This window comes from Gopherus flavomarginatus, chromosome 9 (assembly GCF_025201925.1).
Source record: "Gopherus flavomarginatus isolate rGopFla2 chromosome 9, rGopFla2.mat.asm, whole genome shotgun sequence".
Classification (NCBI taxonomy): Eukaryota; Metazoa; Chordata; order Testudines; family Testudinidae; genus Gopherus; species Gopherus flavomarginatus.
Window position 1 is genome coordinate 85013279 of NC_066625.1, and position 27315 is coordinate 85040593.

General features: G+C 43.5%; 1 protein-coding gene across 4 annotated transcripts in view; it reads left to right on the forward strand.

The window, feature by feature from the left end:
• Positions 1–27315, forward strand: part of LRRK1 (leucine rich repeat kinase 1) — a 114842-nt gene that overhangs the window by 72168 nt on the left and 15359 nt on the right. For all 4 annotated transcript variants that reach the window (XM_050967457.1, XM_050967458.1, XM_050967456.1 and 1 more), the window contains 13 exons: positions 791–963; positions 4949–5069; positions 5361–5520; positions 6281–6557; positions 10577–10748; positions 12496–12659; positions 14137–14276; positions 16079–16328; positions 21781–21947; positions 23814–24011; positions 24679–24956; positions 25774–25968; positions 26792–26943. In XM_050967457.1, the coding sequence (XP_050823414.1) occupies positions 791–963; positions 4949–5069; positions 5361–5520; positions 6281–6557; positions 10577–10748; positions 12496–12659; positions 14137–14276; positions 16079–16328; positions 21781–21947; positions 23814–24011; positions 24679–24956; positions 25774–25968; positions 26792–26943 (2447 nt within the window). The remainder of the gene's footprint in view (positions 1–790; positions 964–4948; positions 5070–5360; positions 5521–6280; positions 6558–10576; positions 10749–12495; positions 12660–14136; positions 14277–16078; positions 16329–21780; positions 21948–23813; positions 24012–24678; positions 24957–25773; positions 25969–26791; positions 26944–27315) is intronic.

Here is a 27315-nt window from a genome sequence, read left to right on the forward strand (position 1 = left end):
TTATAAGCTCAGCTATCTGTGAATTTTATGTTGTTCTTGGGATATAAATTGCCATTGAACCATAGATAGGTCACTGCATTTAATGGTTTTAATTCATCATCTATGCACATCAGAGAGTGAAACAAAAGCTGATATTTAAATTCAGACTAAGCCAAACCTGCAAATACTCATTAGTGTCTAGTCAGTGTGGGTTGAGGGGATTTCTAAGCAGTTTCTATCTTGTGCTGGTTAGTTGCACTTATTCTAGTCTTCTGGCCCAGAGATGTTCTGTTTTAACATTTTTTAGTTCAGATATTTAGGTCTCCAGTGCTCTCTATGGCTGAATTCCATTTCAATGCATAAAGATAGGTCCGAGCTACAGGGTTGACATTCAGCGTTCAGTGGTGTTTGGATCTGGAGATTGAGTTCATACCATAACAGAGAGTATGGTTACACTGGAACCGTGGGGTGTGACTGTAGCTTGTGTAGACATTTCCAAGTTAGCTTTAATCGAGCTATTTCAGGTATCAGAGCAGTGAAACTGTTGCAGCACGCACATAATTACCCAGAATTCCAGGGAGCTTGTAAAGCCTGTGCTGAAGAATGTACTGTTGCAGCTTCACTGGTCTGATACCTGAGCTAGCTAGAGTAAAGGCAGCTCTGGTATTTCTGCTTGACACCAGATACCCATAAGTGTAGTGTGGACGTACCCTGAGAAAGGGGCTAGCAACACAATTTGGTTCTGATCTCTTGTCAGTTCCGTACATTACATAGTCTGGGTGCAAATCAGGGTCCATGTTTTTCCTTTCAGGCCAAAGCTCCGAATTCTGTCGTGTTAGTGGTAGGAACACACCTAGACCTTATTGAAACTAAATTTCGCATTGAAAGGATAGCAACTCTTAGAGCATATGTCCTGGCTCTTTGTCGCTCTCCTTCTGGATCAAGAGCTACTGGCTTTCCAGATATCACATACAAGCATTTACAGTAAGTACAATATCCCTTATATCACTGTGTCTCAACCAATGGGTTATACTTTATGGCCCCTAAATGTAAGTAGCTTTTGTAAATTTTTTGTTTCCTTGCTAACAATAGATCTAAAAACTCATTAACTTTGTACTTCATCTGTATTTTGGATTTTTTCTGGTATAATTAGAGAGAGAAGTATGGCATGCTATAGTGGGCTCAACATGGGTCTAAGAGGCAGGAACTCCTGAGTTCTAATCACAGCTGTGACGTTGGGCAAATCACTTACACTGCCTTCATTGTACCTCATTTTCCCTCTAAGTAAAATAAGTGTAACCCTTCTGCCCCTCTGAGTTGGCAGCAACAAGGGCCGGGTTCAGTATCCAGGGGTTTCGTTTCAATAACACAATGCATAACCGGCTCAAGCCCCCACCCAGTGACCTGGGACACTTACATACCACCCCCCCCCCGGGTGCCTCTAGGAGGCAATACTTCCCCTCTCGCAAGCACGGAGTCTGAGTGTAGCAAAATCCTTTTAATAAAGGAGGGAGACAATGTGGCATCACATTGGAGAGACACCACAAACAGGATTATAACGCAAACCATAAGCAAAAACCCACCTCCAAGTACGTTTGGCAATGTCCTTTCCCCCATAGGGTCTTAAGTCCAATCACCCCAAAGTCCAACAACCCAAAAGTCTCTGGTCAGTGCCACCCCAGAGTTCAAAAGTTTATCTGCAGAGTTTTACCCCCCCTCAGCTTGGGTGGAAATGAGGGGGGCCCCCACAGGGTGGTGGGGCCCACACAGAGTGGTAAGGGGCACCTTACATGGGTCTCCGTGGAGTTCTGCTGCAGCCTTCACCACGACCAGCTCCGCCTCACCAGGTGTGCCGCTCCTCCAGCCGACTCGTGAGCCACTCCGCTCATGTGCCATGGGCTGCTCCAACATCCTGCAAACTGCTCTGCTCTGCCAGCTGCTTAGTGATAGGTCTTTAGGCTCCCCCCATTAGTTAGCACAGCACTTAGTGCTCTCAGCTCCATAATTCCAGCTCTTTAGTGATTCCAGCTCTTAGCGATTTCAGCTCATAGTAGGGGAGCCCTGGCGCTGGTGCACCGTTGGTCCAACATGAAGTCAGCTCAGTAGTCTTTAGATGGACTCCTAATGGAATCAAAATTAGCTCTACTCTTTAACAGTGGAGAGAGGAGGATGTGCAATCAGTGTCCCAGGCCCTCAAAAGGGGCCCATACCATCAGGTACACACACGAGTCCCCAACCTCTCTCCCTTCACTGGGTTTTGAAACCCATGTCCCTTGTCTAGGAAGTGTCACTTAATTTATATTGAGACATCTCTGTCATAAAGCAGTCTCGTAGTTCCTCATTCACATAATCGGGTGGCAACACTTTATTTATCCCGCCCCAATAACAAAGAAATTGGGGATCCCAGAGCTGTCAAAATAACCATCCCAGGCTGCCTTGGGCTATGCTGGGCGTGCCCATGCAAATCACTTTCTGAAATTCTTCCCACGCTTCCCATAATTCACCACCAGATGTCAGGGTAGAGCTCATCCTGACTCTGCTTACATCAGGATAAAGTTTATTAACTAGTTCACAAGGGAGTTGTATCCATTGAGTGATTAATGTTGTAAACGCTTTAAAGATAAAGATGGCAACTGTTCTATAAGATCTAAGCATTATTACTGCCAATTAACAATAGATTGATGGGATTTGTAATATTTGCAAGATAAATGCCTTTGTAACTTTACAACACTATTATTACATATTAGTTTCATTCTCGTAGCAACTAGGATTCCTGATCCTGGACTGGGACTCCATTGTGCTAGGTGCTGTACGAATTCAGAACAAAAAGCTGGTCCCTGCCACAAAGGGCTTACAGTCTACATCATTTTTTATTTTAGAAAGGCCGAAGAGTCGTCGACTGCTCATTATATTATCAGGTCATGGAGTTCAGCCCAGCTCTCTCACGTCTGCCTGGTGTGAGAGTGCACTTGGGGAACACAGAATCCTCGGGCTGGGAAATTGAATAGATGACTTACATTTCCCAGCATCCAAACCGTGTGCAATTGCTGAGCACTGTGCTGAGACAGTAGCAACTTGTCACTGACTCCTAACAGCTGGAAATTCCTGATATCTCTGGTAGAAACAGTTGACTAGGCCCAGTAGCTGATGTTAAATTCCCATAGCTGGGAAAAGGGGTATGCTGCTGCACCAGCTGCTCACACTGTCAGCGTGAAGAGCTCTGCTGTGACATTCTGCATCTGGTAAACAGACACAGCATTGAGCTTCCCAGCCTCCTGTATCTGCCCTAACAGCAGGAAAACCACCTGTTGCTTGGTGTATGGCCTAGCTCCCACCCAGGCAGAGTGTTCACACTCACAGTCAGAGCGGCTCCTTTGATCAGCGTGCAATAGGCGTTGTATTTCCTGCCTGCACTAAAACTAGGTCCAGGACACACACTTGTGAGTCCAGCTTTTACCTGGGCCTACCCTGCATGCAGTGCTAGCTGCACTAGCAGCATGTCACCGAATGTAATGATGCTGCACTTTACCATGGTACCATCATTTCTTACTCACTCTCATTACAGCCACCCTCTTGCCACCGTAAAGCAGCCCACTCGGACCTCTCTCTCTAAGGGAAACTCCCTTCACCCTAACCCTGAACTCTAATTAATATTCTTGCTCAGACTCTCCCCATCACAGTCTGCTCTCAGCTCCTGTCAGCCTCCAGACTCCTGTTCAACTCTCCTCATTCATTTCCTCTCAGCTGGAGACACTATGACAACTTCCTTCCCCCTACCCCCACCCCAACCCCAAACAATTTCATTCATTCACCATCATTCACCTGGAGCTGACAGGAACACAGCTCCCCCGAGCACTGCGCGGGGACAGCCAGAGTAGTTGCAGAATGCCTTTGTGCGAGGGAGACAAAAGCACTCTCATCCACCATTCATTCAGCTCCCGGCTGTGTAAGTGCATACTTCCCCCCCTATCCTCCTGCCCTCTACCACTCAATGGCCAGGGTTTAAAATACAGGATACTCCTTTAAAACAAATTTCTTCCCCTTCCCTCCCTCCCCACCAAGTGTGGAATCGGTAGTAAAGAGTCTTTATGGGGAGAAGCAGAAGAGGAGTGTTCCTGTGCAGCAAACAAGGAGGCCAGGAATAGCATGATATGGAGACAGGCATTTCCTAGCTGTAAGAGAATGGAGAAGGCCAGCTTGTAGGGACTCAGCATAAAGAAGGTCCAGCCAGCTGCATTTTGGGCAGGACCTAGGGTGGGGGAAAGGCAGCTATAAGCCACCATTCTACTTCCCTGAACCTGAGGCTGGCCGAACCAGTTGGACAAGAATGGTCGCCTATGGACTGCTGACATCTCATGCTCCCAGCTCATCCCAGAGCATTGCCTATGCAGGGGGTGGATGGTGACGAGCTAGATACATTGGCTTTGTGCCACCGTGGCATTCCCCTGAGGGAGGGAGCTCTGTGTGTCCCTGAACAATGCACAGCACATGGCACTGGGAGGGGCAGTATCTGAACCAATGTGTGTTTTTCTCACATTTCTTGGTATTTTTTCCCAAAGCCAAGGACCCTCATTGAGAGCACCCTGCCACCATCCCACCCCATTTATTCCGGCACCGGAAATTAGAAGTTCCAAATAACAGCTAAAGAAATAGTGACATTAAGGGTCTGTCTACACTGCAATTAAACACCTGCAGCTGACCCATGTCAGCTGACTTGCGCTTGGGCTGTGGGGCTGTAAAATTGCTGTGCAGAAGTTCAGGTTTGGGCTGAAGCCCTGGCTCTGGGACCCCTGTCTCTCAGCCTGAGCCCAAACATCTAGATATCAATTTTACAATTCCATCACCTGAGCCCAAGTCGGCTGACATGGGCCAGTTACAGGTGTTTAATTACAGTGTAGGCAGACGCTAAAGGAAGAATCATAACCTTTATTAATGGCTCACAGTCCTTCCCCCTGGTTCTCGTTTGCAGTGAGCTATCATGTAAGACCCTAGAAGGCCTTGATGGGCTCCGCCAGCTGATATTTCAAGTCACTTGCAACATGAAGGACGTCGGCAGCTCTATTTGCTCGCAGATGCTTGCAGCGAGATTGGTGAGTGGTTTTTTTTTTCCTAATGAGAATCGTAGTGAACCTGGGTTATTTTTTGTTTTGTTTTATGTTTTTATGTTTGGGTTTTGGTTATAGCTATAGGAAATGTATACAGCGTATCAGCAGCCATAGACCAACAACAAAACAAGCAAACACGAATATTGCAAGTTATTTGATTTTGGAAAACAACCAAATTCATAAGCTTGCTTCTCAAACTTGTCTTTGAACCCAACTGCTGGGTAGCGTGATTGTTGTTTGGAATTTGTTGTGCTATTTTTCTGATGTGATTTACAGATACCAAGAAGTTATCTTAGTCTCCAAGAATCCGTCCTAGCAGAACAACAGAAAAGGAGTCAAAATGATGATGTGCAGTATCTAACAGACAAACAAATAGAGCAAATTGTAGAGCAAACCCCTGGAAATGATATCAAAGACTATGAGGACTTACAAGCCGGTATGTCTCGGGAGCCCAGTCATTGCTTTGAAGTTAACTTTCATTGGAATTTACAAATATTAGGAGACTAAAAGTGGCTGCTGTTGAGATTGTTACTGTAAAAGATTGTGAGTCTGTGCAGATCTCTATTCAGGTGATTGGTAACAATCATGGGTAGTGGAATCGGTCTCCAGGAGGTCTCCAGGGCCCTAAAATCTAGTCACATTCCATCTACTGTCATTACTCTCCAAGTGACAATCATTCTGCTGCCAGTCCAGAATAGGATTTTGTGTGCTGCTGGTTTAAAGTACCATCCCTTTGTCTGCCCACCTGCTGTGACATGGTCTCAGCCAGTCCTACAGAATGAATATTGACATATTTTATTAAAACTGTCTTGAGTTTCAAGTGTGAGGGACCAGTCCTGCAATCTTCACCCAAGCAGTACTCCCACCAGTGGGAACTCTGCATCCGTGCGAACGGCAGGATCAGGGTCTGAGTTGGGGTGGGGCAGAGACCTGAAGAAGAGTTTGGTGTAGCCTGAAAGCTTGTATCTTGCCGACAATAAAGATGTATTTGCAGCTGTGTTGTAAGAAATGAGATGTAGTTAGCTGTAGCCTCTGCATGTAAATGCTATATGCTGGTTGTTGACTACACCCTGGCACGTTTCTGGTGTATTCGTTGGCTGGATGAAGTGATCAAGGCTTTCTTCTAATCTGCTGTCTGTAGTACGGTTTCATAACACTGGTATCTTGCTCTTTTGTTTTTTTGTTTTTTTTAACAGCCATCAGTTTCCTTATAGAAACAGGAACATTGCTGCATTTCCCAGACACCAGCCATGGACTGAGAAACCTCTATTTCCTTGATCCAGTCTGGTTATCAGAATGTCTTCAGAGAATATTTAATATTAAAAGCTCAAAATCTGTTGCTAAGAACGGATTAATCAAAGCAGAGGATTTCCGGATGTTGTTAGTTGGCACAGGGTTTACTGAACAAACAGAAGAACAGTATTTCCAGTTCCTGGCCAAGTTTGAAATTGCACTGCCAGTAGCCAATAACAGGTATGTTGGTAATAACGAAGGCTAAGATTTTGTCATGGTTATTTTTTGTAAAAGTCACACACAGGTCACGGGCAATGAACAAAAATTCACAGAAGCTGTGACCTGTCTATGCCTTTTGTTGCTGCAGCCCCATGGTTTCTCCCCACTACCGTGGTGGCTGGGAGCTGTGGGGTTTCTCCCCATACCCTGTCATAACATATTTCCCAGATTTGGACCTTAGCGTCCAAAATATGGGTGTTAGATTTACTAAGTCTGACTTTGCATGCCCTCTGGCTAAGGGGGAAGAGAGATTAGCTATCTTGGTACTTGTGTTTTCCAGGACTGGAAATAGGGAGGGTGGAATTCCTCTGTTTAAATTCACGGAGCTTGCTTCTGTGTATCTCTCCAGGAACCCAGGGAGGGAACACCTGGGAAGGAGGAGGGGGAAGGGAAATGGTTTATTCCCCTTTGTTGTGAGACTCAAGGAATTTGGGTCTTGGGGTCCCCAGGGAAGGTTTTTGGGGGGACCAGAGTGCCCCAAAACACTCTAATTTTTTGGGTGGTGACAGCTTTACCAGGTCCAAGCTGGTAACTAAGCTTGGAGGTTTTCATGCTAACACCCATATTTTGGACGCTAAGGTCCAAATCTGGGAATATGTTATAACACACCCGTCACTGGAAGCCTGAGGAGGCCCCCATGAGGAGGCTGTCGTCTGTTGCTGGAACCCTGCAGGGGGACCCTGAGAAGGCTGTCGCCTGTCGCTGGAATGCTGCCAGGGCCCCGCTGTCTGCCAGCTCCAGTCCCCTGGTCCCAGAGGCTGAAGCAGAAAATGTCACAGAGGTCTCTGGAAGTCACGGATTCTGTGACATAAATGTAGCCTTAGTAATGATCACTGGTGATGGCTAAGCCAGAGGGAGAGCAAATGGTTATTTAGGTAGTGAATATTAGCCAGCCGTGTCACTGGTAGAAGCTTCCATAGTTGTTTGCAGAATTGTTGTAGCTTCATGGATCCCAGGATGTGAGAGAGACAAGGCAGGTGACATAATATCTTTCTATTGATCCAACTTCCGTTTATGGAAGCAACAAGCTTTCGAGCTACACAGACCTGAAGAAAAGCTCTGTGTAGACCTGAAAGTTTGCACCATCCACCAGCAGAAGCTGGTCCAAAAAGAGATATTGCTTCACCCAACTCGTCTCACTATAATTAGTTCCCTTCTCCCCACTATTTTCCTTTCTGTTTGTTGATTGTTGAATTAATAGTTAAGTCATAACCCTGTTGCCTTTCCGGTATAACATTTGCATGTCATTTCCTAGCTCTGCCGCTATAGCACTGCTTCATCATTCTAAATCCCTCAGGAATTCTTAATGCTGCCACAAATGCTGCATTCTCAGCACTGTCATTATGACTGTCAGTTACCCAGTCCCGGTTGCCAGCACATTTTCTCCAGCTTAACACAGATAAAGCAGTAATGTTTCTGCTTAATCCTAAATGCCTTCCTGACTCCTTGTCCCTATCTGCCATTTTTCTCAAAGGCAATTACGTTGTCCCTGGCTCAATAGTAAGGAAAGGGTTTGTTATTTTATACTTTAACTGATCTATTTGAAGCCATCTAAGCTTGGTTACAATATGCCTTCCCATCGTTGATGGAACGTTGCTACAGCTGATTGCATTAATTTTTGTGCCTGGCAGACTGGAGCAGTTATTTGTGATTAGGCTCTTGCAGTTATTGTCTAGATTGCCTGATAGGGCTTTCCACACCCTGCAACTGGCAGAGAAAGCAGCTGCCAGTTTACATGCTGAGAAGGGTGGAAGGGGATATGTTTCACATATTTTCGAAATTTACATTGGCTGCTGCTCAAACGCTGTGTTGAATCTCCGTCTGTATTATAAACCATTCTGTGGTTTTGGTCCAGCAGACATCACTGGCCTTCATATTTCTTACATTCCTAGACACGTTTTTAGATATGCTAAGGCAAATTTATTGGCTGTCACAAGGTGTGTCCACTAGTTTTATGGAGCAAGAACTTTTAGTTTGATATACTCTGCATCTCTGGAATTCAAACTGCCTAAGATGTATGTAGCTCAGCCTTGTCTTGGTTTTTAAATTAAGGCTGAAAGCCTTACCTTTCTCTTTTCAGTTTACAAATTGAAGAAATGGAGGTTACTGTTTTAAATGCCAAGGGTGTTTTGTAGGATGATTAATTTTGTCATATAAAATGTTATCATATATTATATGTACAATATACAAAAATATGTCCTTAAAATAATCTGTTTTCTGGTGATGCATGGCTTTTGGAATTGATTATTCTAATACAGACCTTCATAGGACGCTATAGGTTTAACTACATAAGAGGGATTGTGATCTGGTGGCTAGAGCGTGGGACTTTGACCCAAGATTACCTTGTTGTTTTCCCATCTCTGCCACTGACACTTTGCTACCTTGGTTAATCTTAGTCTTTTGCCTCAATTTACCTTTCCAGGGTATAATAGTGTAGAATTTAAAATTCTGCAAAGGGTTCTTCTAAGAGCTATTTGTTTATTTAGCCCCCTGAAGTTATATTTTTAGAAAAAATCTTCTCCCTATGAAGCCATAATTTTGCTTCCACATTCAAAGAATGAAAAGAACTTGCACAATGCACAAATGATAGAATTTAGCAAGCTGCTTAGCTACTTGATTGTGACTACAAATCGGATATTTTGGTGTCTAAATCTTGTCATTCATGTGCACAGTTTTACACATACAGTTGACTGTGAATACAAAAGTCCAGGCTGGGCTGAGATCCCTTTAAATTAAATGTGTGGCCGTTAATGTATGTGTTGTAGTAGCAAGTATCTAGTTTGAAAAGCAGTATTATTACTAGGTATCAAAAGCCCATTTTAAAGGAGTGTTACACACAATTTGCTTCTTTGAGGACTGTTGCTAGAGCAGTCATTGAAAACTGTAATTTACCTAAATAATAGTTTGTGCATGAATTTCTCTTGCAGATCAACAGCCTCTCATTTTGCTTTTCAAAATAGGAGTGTTCTCCTCCCACATCTTAGCTTCTCAAATACCGTGCAATAGGACATATCCATATTCTTTGCTTAACAACACATTTACAGTAGCTTTATGGAAACTAAAAGGTTTCTGTTCTGCTGTGACTCTAATATGGGTCTGACTCTCAGAAACAACCCAGCCCTTTTCTGTGGCTCTCATGGCATGGAGTAGGTGGATTTCTGTCATAACTGGCCAACTCAGAATTTCCCCAGAGAAAGGTTCTCCCAGCTAGCGAGCTGGCTGCTGTACCAGCTGCTTGCCTCCCCTACCTCAGAGAGGAAAGGAGTTTGTCCAGGGCATGCAGGGGATAGGACAGAACTGTACTCAGCCAATTCTCAACTGCATTATAATCCTTTAGGGGCCATATAGTAGAGGGATAAACTATACTAACCCGTAGGCTGCACTAATGCATGGGGTAGGGAGGGGCAACACAGCCTGGCCCTCGCAATTAGGGAATTGTAACTGTGGACTCTCTGATACCTCTCATCTGTGTTGAGTGAAGCTCAGTTGTAGTAAACAACTGCTCCTAGGTTTTTATATTCAAAGATTCCTACAGGATTGGAGCTGTAATTCTCTGCCATCAGGACAGCATCTTCACATGTGTCAGCCTGAATGAGTCCAAAAGTCACTTCAGAATTTAATGGAAACCAAATACCATTCCAGTGACTATATCATATTGGTATGCAGTTAATGTTTGTTTATGCAAATGTTCTCCCCTTCATATTGATATTATCCTCTCCACTAGATCTTACTGTGTTGTGCACAATACCTGTTCTTCACTTGCTGATTTCCATACCATACACTAAGCATAGTCCTCAAAGCAGTAGCTCTCTGCCCCTTCTTCATATGTTGCTGCGATATCAGAAAGTTTTGTATATGCAGTAGGCTGTGCTATTAAAATGCTCTGTGGAGACTGAAACTGAGTTATTACACAGTACAAGGTATCTGCTGTTGTAAAGCTGTCATTGAAGATTTGAACTGTCACATTTGATTTGTTTCAGCTACCTCCTACCTCATCTCCTCCCAGCCAAACCAGCATTAGATATCCATGGCTTATGCCACCATTCCACAAACACAGTCCAAAGAGTGTTCAAGATGAGTTTTGTCCCAGTTGGCTTTTGGCAGAGGTTCATAGCTCGGATGTTAATTAGTCTTGCAGAGATGGATCTCCAGGTAGGTTACTATATTCACAAAATAGAAAGTGAAAACAATAAAAGATGCCATTTAATAAAAACATAAATACCACTTGGAGTTCATTCACAAATACTCTTTGACCACATTCTGCTTGCTTTACTCATGTGAGAAATCTCATTGACTTCAACAGTACTGTTCACGTGAGTAAGGTGAGCAGGAAATGTCCTACTGAAATTTGATTCCATTTTTATACAATTAAGCATTGTTTAGAGTCAATATAGCCCAAAGTGTATTCCTCTCTCCCCCATACGAGGTGGCTTATTTTGCAGTTTCACTGCCTCCAAAATCTTCTGATTGCTTGTAATCATTTAGGGTCTGTCTGTATTGCAGTTGCTGGGTGCTAGCTTTAATCTGGCTAACTCAGGTCCCACCGGAGCAGTGAAGGTGTGGCAGAATGCACTTCAGCGCAGAATCCTGGGTAATTACTCGCAAGTCTACCTGCACTGGTGTTTGCACTGAGCAGCTTCACTGCTTTGGGACCGGAGCTAGCTAGATTACGGCTAGTCTGTGGGATGTGTGTGCGAACTGCAGTCACACCCTGTGATTGCAGTGTAGACATAACCTTATAGTCCTGTCCTGCAACCCTTGCTAATGTAAATGGTTCATTTGGGCCAGAATCTGCTCTCATTCGATGTCAGTACAAATCTAGAGGAACTCCACTTAAGCCAGTATTGTAACTCCAGATTGATGCAGGTTTAACTAAGAGGAGAATTGGGACCATTGTCTTCAATCTAATTACTTGCGTGAGCAGAGTTACAGGACAGGGCGTTAAGAGAAAAAGTGATGAGCCTGGTCATAAAAATAGCATTTGCGTGGTTGGTTAAAGCTATTAATGTTGTTGCTAGTGGTGGCACAAGTTAATGTGGCAGCATCTCTCCAGTGATAACCTGGAAGCTCCATTGGAAACCATTATAATTACCCATTAACTCTACCGTGCCACTTCTTAAAACTGCTCACTTAACTTGTATCAGCTTGTCAATACTATAGGACACCTAAAGAAAAAGTATTAATCATATTTGGAGATGCTCCAATTCCAAGTCTTCTCAAAATGTTAGGAATGTCCATTTTTTTACAGGTTATATTTTTTTTAATAGTGTAAAAGTCTCTCATGGCAGCATTTCTGATTATATCCCATTGGGCAAGAAGTAAATCTTAAGCATCTCACTAGTGCCCATATCCAGTACCCACTGATGTCAATGAGAAGGATCCCATTGACTTAGCTGGGCATCAGTTCAAGCAGCAGATGGGTAGGCCTATGAGTGATGATCATGTTGAATTCTCAACATACTGTTTTTAAACAGCATAGAGAAAAGTCATTTTCCACCTATTGAAAGAGCTTCCCAAATATTGACACAGGTGATTTACTAGCTCAGTGCGCTGGAGGCAGATAATTGTTTGCTCGCCCAGTAAACGGGTGTTTTCTTATTTGTATTTGTAAATACAAAATCCATTTTAATTATTGCGCAGGAGGGCAGTTCACTGGTGTGAGGGCATTCCGCTATACGTGATCTGGAATTCTTGTTCAGCTGCTGACATAGTGATGACTGTATTTATTTTAATCTCCTCACAAGCTGTTTTACAAGACATGGGCACTTTAATTACAACAATAATGGAAAATATCCAAGATGGCCAGAGAGAGAAGGGTCAGCCCTGTTTCCTTGATTAAGGGGAATCCCCATGTGAGACGTCTCGGTATTGAATTCTTGTGTCACGCTGCTCATTTCAGCTCTTTGAGAACAAGAAGAACACCAAGAGCAGGAACAAAAATGTGACCATCTACAGCTTTACAGGCACTCAAAGAAACCGCTGCAGCACATTCCGAGTCAAGAGAACTCACACAGTCTACTGGCAGGAAGGTCTGTTTGTCACCTTTGATGGAGGCTACCTCAGGTAATCTGTGCTCGCCTGTAGCCTACTTCATAAAATTGCATACTAAATGGACACTAACAGACCTGACCCAAATATTATACATTCACTAATTTCAACTGAAGAGGAGGCTTTTTTATATATAAGCAAAGCTCAACAGTGATGGATCAGTCTTTGTTTGCCAGTTATGAATGTATCACTTATTATTTCTTACAGATATTGTTGCAGCTACAAATATAAAGACCTCCAAAAAATGTAAAGTAATGTTTGGAGCAGAACTGTTTGCCTGTGGAAAATCTTGCATTTTCACATGCAAACAAGTGTTTAGATGAACAGATCTCTGCACAGTGCTCTTAAAAGTCTCTGCCATATGGCTGCAATTCACACCCGCACAGGGGGCTTTTCTTTTCTGTGCTGCTTAAACCCTGGGGCTTTGCTTGCTGATGGGGACATGTGAGATATGGTGGAGCTGGACTAGTGCAAAGCCTTCCATTGGGTGAAGCAAAACAGCTGCATTTATTCTTACAAAGATGCAGTGGCCAGGAGTCTGGGTATTGGGCATGTGGACACTGTTCCACCTACTAGGATAGATTAGCAGCCGTGGAGTTTTGACCTACAGCCTCTTCCTCCTTACCTTAGGTGCCCTCATTACTGTAGTATCTGAGCACCTCACGATCTTAGTGTATTTCTCCTCACAGCAGCCCTTGCAAATAGGGAAGTGCTGTTCCCATTTTACAGATGGGGAACTGAGACACAGAAAGGCTAACGCCCAGATCCTCAAAAGGACTTAGGTGCCTAATTCCTGGGCTGAGTGACTCTCTTTTCAGGAGGTCTGTGGCAGAAAAGGGACTTAAACCCAGGTCTCCCAAGTTCTCTGCTGGTACCAAACCACTGGACTATCCTTCCTCTCTCTTGGGTTTGGCGGATGTGTACCATCTGACTATCCATATTCTATTCTCACACAAAGCCCATTTACTCAGGCTTTGTTGGGGCAGAAGGATGTTCAGCTCTTTGCATAAAATTACCCAGTTTGCACAAGAGCCCGTCTCTGTACACAAATATTCGGAGCTGTACACAAAAGGATATATCCACATATTTTGCAAGCATGTTTTTGAAGCTTCTTTGAAAATATGGTCCTTAGAGTTTTAATGTTGGGTTTTAAGACTCTTAACCCTTCAGCACTTTATTTATTGCTTCCAGTATAATCTATACCATCCTCTCTTTACTCAGACTAAGTCCTTCTTTACCATGTGTACTTTGTAAGCATCCAACTTTTGCTTATTTCTGTGCAAGAATGCTCTCTCCAAAGACATTTTCATGATAGATTCAGTTTGGGGATCATATGTATGTGTAATTGAAGACACTTTCCTTTTAAATACTTGTTAATTACTTATGGTTTTGTGGCTCTGCTTATCAATGAATGATTTTGCTAAAGAAAAACTGTTCACATTTGTGCTTTACAAATGCCTTATTTGGGTGTTTCATGCTCTCCATTACTTAGTGTTGAATCTTCTGATGTGAACTGGAAAAAGAAAAAAAGTGGTGGAATTAAAATCATTTGTCAATCAGAAGCGAGAGATTTTTCAGCCATGGCTTTCATCACAGATCATGTCAACTCCTTGATAGATCAATGGTTTCCAGGTAAGAAGAACTGTAGCATTCTGTACATTGTTATATCTCAACCTACTCTTTTTTGGAAATTATTCCTTGATGGTGCTGTCAGTGTACACAAAGTTATGCAATAGATGAAGAGTGCGAAAAACTCCTCAGAACTGCTCCAAGGATTTTACAACAGCAGATTTAATGCAATATAATACAAATCTTTACTGACACCACGTGGTGTGAGCATCTAGAGTGCTCAATCCCTCAAAATCCTAACAGCAAATACAAATTAGATGTTATGGTGCAAACAGGGTCCAAACCTTCTCCTGCAGAAGTCAGTGACCCGATCCTCCACTGAATTTAGTGGAAGAAGTGTCAGGTCCATACTGCTTAGGTAAGTTAAATCAGTGTGTCTGAGCCCCTTATGCTAGTTTTATAGTAGTGTAACTCTGTTGACTTTAATGGAGTTACTCATTTACACCGTAAAGGAAATCAGAATCAGGCCCACTGTCTTCCCAAGTGATGTTTGTAACCCACAAATTGATATTGATTAAAAAATGATATGCGGTATTCCAGGTCACCGCATGCTGCTTTAGAGATAGGTGTTGGCATGTATTGATCTGAGATCTTCATCAGAAAATAGTGCTGCGAGCTGTCATAGATCAGCTCTGCTTTTCTGTTTTAACTGAGATCACTCTGAAAAGAAAAAAATATGACTTTCATTTGAGTTTGGATTGGTATTTTTTTTAATCATTGAAGACTGAACAGAGCAATAATCCCAAAGAAGCATATTTGGACATGGAGTGATGATTAGCAATATAGATACAAGTGAAGGATGCCAGCCAATGGGTCATTTGTGTAAAAAGACAAACCAATAGTCCATCCAGCAAGAATTGTTGACCTATTTCTAAAACTTACAATGCACATGTCTAGTGTCCCTGTCCTGTGCCTCTAGTTGTCTAAGGAGGAATTCTTATATTTCCTTTTCACACGTAGCTACAGAACTATATATACTAAATTTTTCCCCTGTCCTACTGTTTAAATAGGAATATATAATAATATAGCAAATGAAACAATGACTTCACACTCCTGTGGCTCTTTTGGATAATGTTGATTGCTAATTTGGCTCCTGAACCACTGAGGTCTGAGTATCACTGCCTCAGATTGTGACTGGTCACAACCCTCTCACTCACAGGTTCAGAAACCCCGCTCTAAAGTAACATTTACGATAGATTCTGTCAAACGAAAGACCACTTTGGGCCATGACCCCTGGATGCTGTGTCTCTGATTCCTTATCTGCTTGATTCTGGCTAAAGCAGTGTCCCAGAAAGAGGAAGGTGCTCTGCCAGTTTTCTCTCCCTCTCTGTTTTAAAGGGACAGACATACTTGTGCCTTTCTATTCATTGCAGCGGACTCCATCTTTCTGAAATGTAGCTAACCAAAGCCATGGAGAATTGCTTCATAAGAAGGCTTTTCCTATCCATGAACTTTTAAATTTCTATTGTGCTGAAAAATTATTACTTGCACACCCTGCATGTTACTTATTCCTGATACCTAAATGAAAAACTGCGAGGGCTCTTGAGTTATCTCAACAATTCTGAGTATGTATCTATCCAACCCTGTCCTTGCTGCCTTTGTGTATTTGGCAAATAGCTACCTTTTATCACAGTTGATAGACTAGAGGAGCCACTATCAACAGTTTTGAAAGCATGGGAGTCAAGTGAGGGATTACATGAGACTTACATGGGACTTCTCAAGCACTGATTTCATGCAGAAGAGGTAAACATTTGAATGCATTGGACTTTGCTGTTCAATATCACTTTTTTAAACATTATTTTTAGCACTGACGGCCACGGAGAGTGATGGGACTTTGCTAATGGAACAGTATGTCCCATGCCACATCTGTGCAACTTCTAGGACACAGGAGAATGAGCCACCTGATAAACCGGAAGATGAGCAATACTTTAACATGGAGGATTGTGTTCTGACTGCTATAGAACTGGATTGTATCACATGTCCTAGTCATCCTAACATCCCAGTTCCTCTACAAGAGCTGGTCCCAGAGCTCTTCATGACAGATTTTCCTGCCAGGTAATGTTAATTGACAGTCATTGACTGGATTTCAAAATTTCTATGAATAATTCAGTTTCCATTTCTTCTAGTTCACTACCACTGGAGGTCCATATTGACCCTTGATGTGAAGACAAATTCATCTACCCATGACTCCCAGCCATGTCATTGTATCCTAACCTATATCCACCTACATAGTCATTACATTTGCTTACACAGTCACAGTGTACTTTCAGTATGTGACTCATTTCCTTGTAAAGTCTCCTGAGATTCCTGTGGTACGATGTGAAAGTCACTTTTTAAAAAGTGACCCTGTTCTCTACTGTCCCTGGTAACATATTCTGGACAGGGGTTGGTGCAGTATGTCTCTTTCAGGAGATTTTTAATAGGGCACTAACAATGCTAGAGTGCTGCAAAGTGCCCATCCAGATCTGCATTTGAATGTCCATATGATTTGGGGATGTTTTGATTTGGGGATCAGCCACAGTGTTCAGACTTGGATTCAAATTTGGATTTGTTCAGAGCTGGGCTTTTTAATTTGGAAGCGGGTTACTGCAATGGGTTAACTTCAACCTCTAGCCCTTACACAGCCTATCTACAATGAATTTTTTCAGACCCTTCCCGGTGAACAATTACAAACATCCCTTCATGGTGACACTTGCTCAGTTTACAGTTTCTGCGCTTGTGAGATGATATAAGACATGCAGTGTCAGCAGCAGATTCAGGGGCTTTGGCTGCAAATCAGAGAGACTTTTCCTCCTCTGCAGGAAGCCTTGTACTTTATAGAAGGCTGTGCTGCCACAGACAGAAACTTTAAACTATTTAACTACTTTTCTAGGAGGATTGAATCCTGTATCCTGTAATTGGTTTGGATAGCAGTTTCCTTCCTTGAGAAAATTAAAGCACTTTTGCTGTCAAAAGCATATTTGACCCAGCAGAAAGTGGGCATCAAATCAAATCTGCTCTAGGAAGTGATGATATTTCCTGAAGTTTACGCAGAGACCAAAATCCTAGACCTTGGTCCCTTAGAAGCTATTCTAGGTTACTTTTCCCATTTCTTCAGGAAAACTTTAATCCTCTGAGTAATGGAGCCTATTCCACAGTGACTAATGCATTTTACAAACCTAATAATGAATGAGGTTGGGAGAACTGATGCTTTAAGAAAAGAGAACACTGGCACATTTTTTTCCCTTATGTCCTTAAGTGAATCTGAACGATTTGGTAAAGACCTTTATCTCCTTCATATACGTCCTGTGGTTTCTGATTTATTGTTTCTTCCCAATTCCTCTGCTGTTTCTACCCAACCACAAATCTAAATCTTTCGCCTTTTCCTCATGCTTTTCACACCCTCTGAACCAAACCCTAACCCATTCCTACTCACTCCCTGTGTTGGGGCATTGAAGGCAGGAAAGAAAATCTCCCAAAGGATTAGAGGGTAGGCAAGTTTCTCTCCCAGGCTTGTCAGGGAAGTCACCAGGAAAGTGTGGGGTTGGATCAAAAGGTTTAGCAGGTCCAAGTTAGGGACTAGATAAGCATTCCATATGGCGGATGATTTTCTATAAATGCATGTCTGTCTGCCTGTCTGACAGACCTTTCTTTTGGACTCAAAGGCCATTCCAAGTTGTACACTAATTTTTAACCAGTGTTTGATGCATTGTGTACCAAAGCACATACAAGAAAAGGAGGGCTTGCCCCAACCTACTACACTGTCAGTGGGCAGGCTGAAGGAACCCATTTCATTTTGATTTTGATTTTTTGAGGCCCTCTCAATAATGAACGAATTTAGGTTTCCATATGCTGTGAGATGAAGTGTTTATTTTTCTTGATGTCTCCAGTAAAGGAGCTGGGCGCCTGACTCACTCACAAGAACCCCCGTTTCATTGGCAATACTGTGGTCGAGACACTTTGGCCTATGAGGCACAAGGAGAATCTGAAAGATTGTTAAGTATCAGAGGGTAGCCGTGTTAGTCTGGATCTGTAAAAGCAGCAAAGAATCCTGTGGCACCTTATAGACTAACAGACGTTTTGGAGCATGAGCTTTCGTGGGTGAATACCCACTTCCTCAGATGCATGTAATGGAAATATCCAGGGGCATGTATATATATGTGTGCTAGCAAGCAAGCTAGAGATAACGAGGTCAGTTCAATCAGGGAGGATGAGGCCCTGTTCTAGCAGTTGAGGTGTGAAAACCAAGAGAGGAGAAACTGGTTCTGTAATTGGCAAGCCATTCACAGTCTTTGTTCAATCCTGAGCTGATGGTGTCAAATTTGCAGATGAACTGAAGCTCAGCAGTTTCTCTTTGAAGTCTGGTCCTGAAGTTTTTTTGCTGCAGGATGGCCACCTTAAGGTCTGCTATAGTGTGGCCAGGGAGGTTGAAGTGCTCTCCTACAGGTTTTTGTATATTGCCATTCCTAATGTCTGATTTGTGTCCATTTATCCTTTTCCGTAGAGACTGTCCAGTTTGGCCGATGTACATAGCAGAGGGGCATTGCTGGCATATGATGGCATATATTACATTGGTGGATGTGCAGGTGAATGAACCAGTGATGGTGTGGCTGATCTGGTTAGGTCCTGTGATGGTGTCGCTGGTGTAGATATGTGGGCAGAGTTGGCATCGAGGTTTGTTGCATGGATTGGTTCCTGAGCTAGAGTTATTATGGTGTGGTGTGCAGTTACTGGTGAGAATATGTTTCAGGTTGTCTGTGGGCAAGGATTGGCCTGCCACCCAAGGCCTGTGAAAGTGTGGGATCATTGTCCAGGATGGGTTGTAGATCCTTGATGATGCGTTGGAGGGGTTTTAGCTGGGGGCTGTATGTGATGGCCAGTGGAGTCCTGTCAGACAGAGACCAACACCTACAAGATCTCCACCAAGCATTCTCAAAACTACAATACCCGCACGAGGAAATAAGGAAACAGATCAACAGAGCCAGACGTGTACCCAGAAGCCTCCTACTGCAAGACAAACCCAAGAGAGAAACCAACAGGACTCCACTGGCCATCACATACAGCCCCCAGCTAAAACCCCTCCAACGCATCATCAAGGATCTACAACCCATCCTGGACAATGATCCCACACTTTCACAGGCCTTGGGTGACAGGCCAATCCTTGCCCACAGACAACCTGCCAACCTGAAACATATTCTCACCAGTAACTGCACACCACACCATAATAACTCTAGCTCAGGAACCAATCCATGCAACAAACCTCGATGCCAACTCTGCCCACATATCTACACCAGCGACACCATCACAGGACCTAACCAGATCAGCCACACCATCACTGGTTCATTCACCTGCACATCCACCAATGTAATATACGCCATCATATGCCAGCAATGCCCCTCTGCTATGTACATCGGCCAAACTGGACAGTCTCTACGGAAAAGGATAAATGGACACAAATCAGACATTAGGAATGGCAATATACAAAAACCTGTAGGAGAGCACTTCAACCTCCCTGGCCACACTATAGCAGACCTTAAGGTGGCCATCCTGCAGCAAAAAAACTTGAGGACCAGACTTCAAAGAGAAACTGCTGAGCTTCAGTTCATCTGCAAATTTGACACCATCAGCTCAAACAAAGACTGTGAATGGCTTGCCAACTACAGAACCAGTTTCTCCTCTCTTGGTTTTCACACCTCAACTGCTAGAACAGGGCCTCATCCTCCCTGATTGAACTGACCTCGTTATCTCTAGCTTGCTTGCTAGCACACATATATATACTGCCCCTGAAAGATTGTTGAGGACAATCAACCTATGAAGAAAGTCAGGAGGCCATTTTGTGTCCAGTCTGGCATACATGACCTTGGATGTCTTCATCAAGGCTATTATATGCTTTATAAGGAGGGCAGGGGGAAGAGCCACAATCTAGGAACAGATTTAAGGGAAGAGTAGACATTTTTATTCCCATGCTTAGATTAAATCAATAAGAGTTCCATGTAACTAATATTCTATCTTTTGCATTGCACCTGTTGTGTAATATTTGCTTTGGTTCATGCAGCTCAGTTTTGGGTATAAGTGAACACACCTATTGAAAGCAAATTGAGCCAGAGCCGTGTGAAACCTCTAACCAGCCCTTGAAATGTTTGCACTGACTCTTTTGATGAAACTGGGTTGAATTTTGCCTTTTCATCAAGCCTGTAAGCAGCCGTCAGTTATCTGGTCCCAATGCAAACACTTTGCATGGCTCTGATGATAAATGACCCCATATGTGTGATATGTATAAGATGGGCATACAGTGGGCTCCAGAGGGTAAAGAGTACACTCTTAGTAATTAGAGTATAAAATGTCTGGGGGTCCTTCATAAGGACATCTGGGCACTTAGACAGCAGTCCTGTGTCCTTTACAGCTCATGCTGTCTGTATGACTCAGTTCTTTCTATTGGTCACATAGGCGCTAACTTTTCCCGGCACCCGTGGGTGCTCGTGCCCCCCCTGGCTCCAGCCCAACTCCACCCATGCCCCGCCTCTGCCTACCCCAACTCTGCCCCCTCCCTGCCCCATTGGACTTCTTTCACAAATCCCCGCCCTTGCCCCGCCTCTTCCCCAAGCACGCTGCATTCCCTTTCCTCCCCCCTCCCTCCCAGCGCTTGCTGCTGCGAAACAGCTGTTTTGCAACAGGAAGCGCTGGGAGCTAGGAGGAGAAGTGACGCACTCGGGGGAGGAGGCGGAGGCAAAGCAGAGGCGGAGGTGAGCTGGGGTGGGGAGCTGCCAGCGGGTGCAGAGCACCCACCAATTTTTCCCTGTGGGTGCTCCAGGGCTGGAGCACCCATGGAGCTGGTGCCTATGATTAGGCATGGTATAGAGCTCTGAGGGCTCTAACCAGCTGCTCCCTGAGCTCCCAACACAACAGCAGGGGTTCCTTTCTCCAGGTAGTTTTAATGGGTCGTTCTGGATAAACTCGCCAACACTGGGGCACGTGGGCCATCATCAGGGGTGTCATTTGTTAGAGTTTTATTTGACTAATACAACAAGGAAAGTGGAAATGTTTGATGTCAGAGTGGCTGTAAAAGCTGTCTCAGGAAGGGTGGGAAAATGATGAATTGCAGCCTGGTAACAGCAGGCTGGTTAGAATAATCAGATTTCAGAGCACAGCCCAGTCCTGCTGGAAGGCAAAGGAAGTAAAAACGTATTAAACTGGCCACACATTGTCCATATCAGCTGGATTTACATCATCAGCCTAGAAACAGAGCTTGGCATCTTGATGCCTTTCAGGATCTTGTTGGTTTCCGATATGTTCAACTCAGTGGACAGCCCATTTTGCAGATTTGCCCACATCGCTCTTCCTGTGAGGAAAATGTGCAATGTATACTGGCATGCAAAATATCTAAGGACAATGAAGTCACTTTTACAGTCTCGTCTTCTCAGTGGAAATCTTTTATTGAGATGAAAATCTTTTATAAATTGTGAAAAAAATCAGATTAAATGTACAAATGACAGTTCCTTTAAACATTTTTTTTTAACATTTTTGGCAGACTATTTCTGGAAAATAGTAAACTAGAATACAGTGAAAATGAAAACAATGTTCTTGGCCAGGGTGGAAGTGGAACCATTATATATCAGGCAAAATACCAAGGAAAACCGGTGGCAGTGAAGAGATATCAGATTAAGAAATGCAAGAGTTCTCCTAATTCGGCTACAGGTACAGTGCACAGAATGCATTGGGGAGGGATGTATGTTTTTAAATCTGCTCTCTCTGCAGTGACTTTACGAGTTATGATTGAATCATCTTCAGTCTGCTAAGGGCTGGCAGCACCTATTTAAATACATCTTCCCAATATACAGCAAAACTTGTAAGGGAAGGAAGATTGATGTATTTGAAAAAAAGCCTTTTTGGGTACATCTCTGCAGCAAAAAACAGCAACAAGCCAATAGCAGCAAATCTCGGAGTTCGGGTCAGTTGACTTGGAGTCACGGGCTTTCGTTAGGAGGCCAATAATAGCAGTGTAGATGTTCCTGCTTGAGCCAGAGCCTGGTCTCTGAAACCTGGGGAGAGGGGAGGGCCTGAGAGCCTAGGCTCCAGCCTGAGCCTGAATGCCTACACTGTGATTTCTAGCCCAAATCATAAGCCTGAGTCAGTTGACACGGGCTCTGAGACATGCTGCTGCAGGGGTTTTGTGCAGTGTAGGCCTCGCCTATGAAAACACGCATAAGAAATGGAGAACTGAGGCCAACTGGTGGTCATTAGCACACAATGCACTTCCGCACTGGGGGTTCGAGATGGATTCTCCGATTTGATGTGAAACCTCACGTGCTGGTCAGCAGGGGACTGGGAGCTCTGACAAGGCAGAGCCTCAGTTTGGAGGAGAAGACAAAATCTCCCTGCTTCCATCCTCCTCATGACTCTCATAACCTGAATCATCTGGCTGTAGAGAGGTGGTTGCATGGACAAGGCACTTGACTGGGATTCCGGAGATCTGGGTTCAGTTTCCAGCTGTGACCTTGGCCAAGTCACTTAATCAAGCGGTACCTCAGTTCTCCACCTGTAAAATGGCAATGATGATACTTCCTGTGTCTTTTCTACTTAGACTGTCAGCTTTTTGGGGCAGGGACTGTCTCTCATGTCTGTACAGCACCTAGCACTCGGCTTAATTGGGACCTCCACCATAATACAAATATTACTACTACTACTAACTCAGTCATCTTACCTTCTGAAAGCCAGGTCTTCTCTGAGGTGCTCCCTTCACTGGGACTGATAGTGAGTCCTAGAAGTTAAACACAGGAAAAGTCAGTTAGATCATTCGGTCAATCCCATAGGGGCTAGTATGGTGAGTCTACCAGTATTTTGGGCAGTTTAGTTTTAGTTCACAAGTCATGGGGCTTTCCTCATTGCCCTGGGGAGGTATTCCACAGCCTTGAAGACTGGAAGAGAGCACCTCACTGTGCTCACTTCTGGTTCTAAGGGGGACGCATACAGTGCCTCCATGAGCTGTGGAGAAGCACAGCTACTGCACCAGTGGCACGCGCCCTTTGGAAAGGTAAGCGCTAGCAGCAAGGCTAGCCATGAATGGCCTCCTCTCTCCCTTAGCACAAGGACTGTCTTGTGCACGACTCCTGTGCGGGGGTGGCGGTCAGAAGGGGCCTTGCCCTTGAAGTTTTATATCATAGTAACATACTGCTTATGTATTTCTGACTCCCTGCTCTAAAGAGTATAGGGAAGGGTTTTCAAAAGCACTTACGTTGTGGAAGAACACAAGTGCCACCGACTTTCAGTGGGTCTTACACTCCTAAGTCAAAAAATCCCACCCCCAGTTGCTTCCTAATGCACTTGTGTAACTCCCACTGATAGTAGCAATAATGCCTATTAGCAGCTCATGCTAAGGAGAGGATGGCTCAAAGCACCAGAATCAGAATAAGCAAGGACATTGTTTCCTACAATAGTTTTCGCAGCTCTTAGAATCCTATAAACAATTTTAGCTTTCAAAGGAAACCGCTAACGCCGCATTGCTTGGTTCACCTATTGCAATGCCATGTGCTGAAGTGAAAAGAGGCCTGTGTGTTTTGCTAGATACCATGCTGAAGCACTTGCGAGCTATGGACGCCATGAAGAATTTCTCAGAGTTCCGTCAGGAAGCCAGTATGCTCCACTCCTTGCAACACCCCTGCATCGTTTCCTTGATTGGGATTAGCATCCATCCTCTCTGCTTTGCCTTAGAGTTGGCCCCCTTGGGCAGCCTCACGACTGTGCTATCTGGAAAGTCCAAAGGTAATGCCCCAAACCTGCTCCCTGAAAATAATGAAATCCCCATGTGAGCAAATGGCCTGGAACACTGCAGCTATTTTTTGAGCGGTAGAAGGAAATAATGTTTTTTCCAAGTTCGGTGGGCAGTGATGGAATTTCTCTCAAGTTGGGACTTCGGTGGCGTCTCATGAAAACTGCCAATAAGGCTGAGCTTTTCAAAACTATGTAAGAAATTTGTATGCCCAGTTCCCCTTAAAATTAATGGGAATTGGGTATACAAATCTCATTTTAATTCTGCATGTGCAATTTCCCCCCTGCAAATCAGATATTTAGAGATCTAAATGCTATCCTATGTACCTGTAATTTTGCCGCTGTTAAATTAATAGTGTAAAATCCGGAACTGGGATGGGGCCCCTTTAATAACTTAGTCCTGTCTGCATATCAGCACTTTGTCTAGTTTCAGCCCAACATTAATTTTTATGGGAGCATTATGAACCACTGAAATTAAGGGGTTAAAAAAACCTGACAAAGTTCTGTCTAAAGTAATGTGAATGTTGCCCCTTCAGATCATCCCATTCAGAGTGACATTTTAACAGGTAGATTGTTTACACTAGGTCAGATTAAAATGACAAGAACTGTCATCCTTATGAAAGTTTGCTCTACTGAACACAGCGTTTTTCCTTTATAACAGGGGCTTCCTTTGTGCCACTGGGGCATATGCTAACCCAGAAAATAGCATATCAGATTGCAATGGGCCTTGCCTACCTGCATAAGAAGAACATCATATTCTGTGACCTAAAGTCAGATAATATTTTAGTGTGGTCCCTGGATATTAAAGAGCATGTCAACATCAAACTGTCGGACTATGGAATTTCTCGGCAGTCATTCCATGAAGGAGCTCTTGGAGTGGAAGGCACTCCTGGATACCAAGCCCCAGAGATTAGGCCTCGAATAGTTTACGATGAAAAGGTAACTACAAAATTTCCATTGAAGTGGCACAATTCTCATCTATAATCCAATGAAAAGATGCTCATCAAGGCCCTTCATGGAGTTTTATCACGTGCTGACTAAAGCCAAGGTTTTCAAAAGTGGGTGCCTAAAGTGTGCTCCTGAATACATATTTAGGCACCTAGGTAAAAAGCTTGATTTTCAGAGGTGCCCAACAACAAATTCTCTTTAGTGGGAGCTGCAGGTACTCAGCACCTCTGAAAAATCAGACCATTATTTAGGTGCCTAACTATGGATTTAGGAATCTTAACTTGAGGCAGCCACTTTTGCAAAGAGGCCCGATTAAATGGAATCACTGATGAAGAAACGAAGTGTGTCGTTGTGTTAACTGTCCTCAAGATATGAGCACGGCACATGAAAACTGGACTCCTTATTCATAATACTGATTGCAGCTAGATTGGAAATGTCTGTATGTGCCATGGAAGATTCCTTGCTGGGAAAAAGGTGATTTGGATTGTTTGTTTAGGTCCATTCATTCTTTCTAGAAGAAATTAACCCCATGCATAGGAGCCAGCCTAAGGGCTAGGCGAAACACATAAGAGATGCATAAGCCTGGCTCACTGCACAAGAGTGCATTTCACCTTCCATGCATATGCTGAATGTGCTGCCGATCTTATTTTATTACCTCTTAATACTTATTTATGTATTGTTTGGTTTCCATCACTGCTGTCAATGTTATCCCAAATTCTAGCAATACAATAAAACTCCCTTCCAAAGAAATAGCCATACCCCATCTATGGAGGCAGCTAATTGCTTAACTGTGTGATATTTGCCTTAGGTGGACATGTTCTCCTATGGAATGGTCCTATATGAACTATTATCTGGACAGCGGCCTGTGCTCGGACAACATCAGCTTCAGATTGCAAAGAAGCTGTCTAAAGGGATCCGGCCCATTCTGGGGCAGCCGGGCGAAGTGCAGTTCCACAGAATGCAGACACTCATGATGGAATGTTGGGACACTAAGCCAGAAAAGGTACACATGTGGGGGGGGACAATTGATGCTTTTTGACCATTTATCTACTGCTTGTTATTGGGGCAGCCCCCCTCTACAATGCTAAGGGCTAGATCTTCAGCTGGTATCAATGGGCACTGCTCCACTGACACCTGCTAGTGATTGGGTCCTAGACTTCCATTGACTTCAGTTTGGGTTCCATGAATGGAGCAACTGTATGCTTACCCTGAAGGTGAAATCATGGCCCCTTGAAGTCAATGGCAAAACTCTCATTGACTTCAGTGGGGCAAGAGTCCACCTTTAGTTACTAAAAAACACTGACATGTCATGCTGTGAATATATCTATAAGGAATTCAGGAGCTTTGAAAAAAAGGCGCAGTGGGGACAGGAAAGAGTTTCAAATACAAAAGGAGATTACACTGTACTACATCTTTCTTTAATCGTTTTTGGAGCCACAGTTCTTCACGTAAGGGCCACGCAGAGCTTTGATTTACAAACACCTATATTCTCTGATGAGTATGGCTCTCTTCTCTAAATTTTCAAAGCGCAAGGGGTTCATAGATAAAATCCTAATGAGAGAGGGGTGGAAAGAGAGAGATTGGCCTTGATTCTTGTAATTTATGCTGGTTTTACACTGAAATGCAAAACTCAGGGAGCACCTGTAGGACAGGATTTTGAAAGAAGTGTAAGGGATTTGACTGCAGATTTGGGCACCTAACTACCTTAGGTTCTTTTGAGCTCCCCAGCCTATGGAACTGTAGATGTAATAAATAGTAATTATTATGAATGTATTGTTTATTCTTGACCTGCAAAAGAATCAGTGTATGTAATTTTTTTTTCTCAGCGTCCATTGGCCATTTCTGTTGTAGGACAGATGAAAGATCCTACGTTTTCTACTTTCATGTACCTGCTCTGTTGTGGGAAGCAGTCTTCCTTCTTTTCTTCCCAAGGGCAAGAATACACTGTGGTATTCTGGGATGGGAAGGAAGACACCAGGTAGAGGATTTGTTTTTATCCTTTTTGATTCTTCCTTGCTTTCACTATTTGTCATTCATTGCATTTGGTTGATTACTTAAGCCATATATTATTATTTCTGCTCCCTGGTTGGATAACAAAATCATTTTAGACAGGAGAGTAACAAGTTATGCACATCTCGTACACATTTCAGAACTTATAACTACTTGTGCTAAAATAGTTGCAACTTCTGGGATTCATATACCCATTTTTGAATACTCAGGGTTTGTTCAAATACCCATATAAAATCAGAGTGAATCATAGTGAAACAAACAGTGCTTTTATTCACAAAAATATTCATTAATCAATTTTTTTAAAGTTATGTTACCATCTCAAGGGCCTTCATCCTTTCTT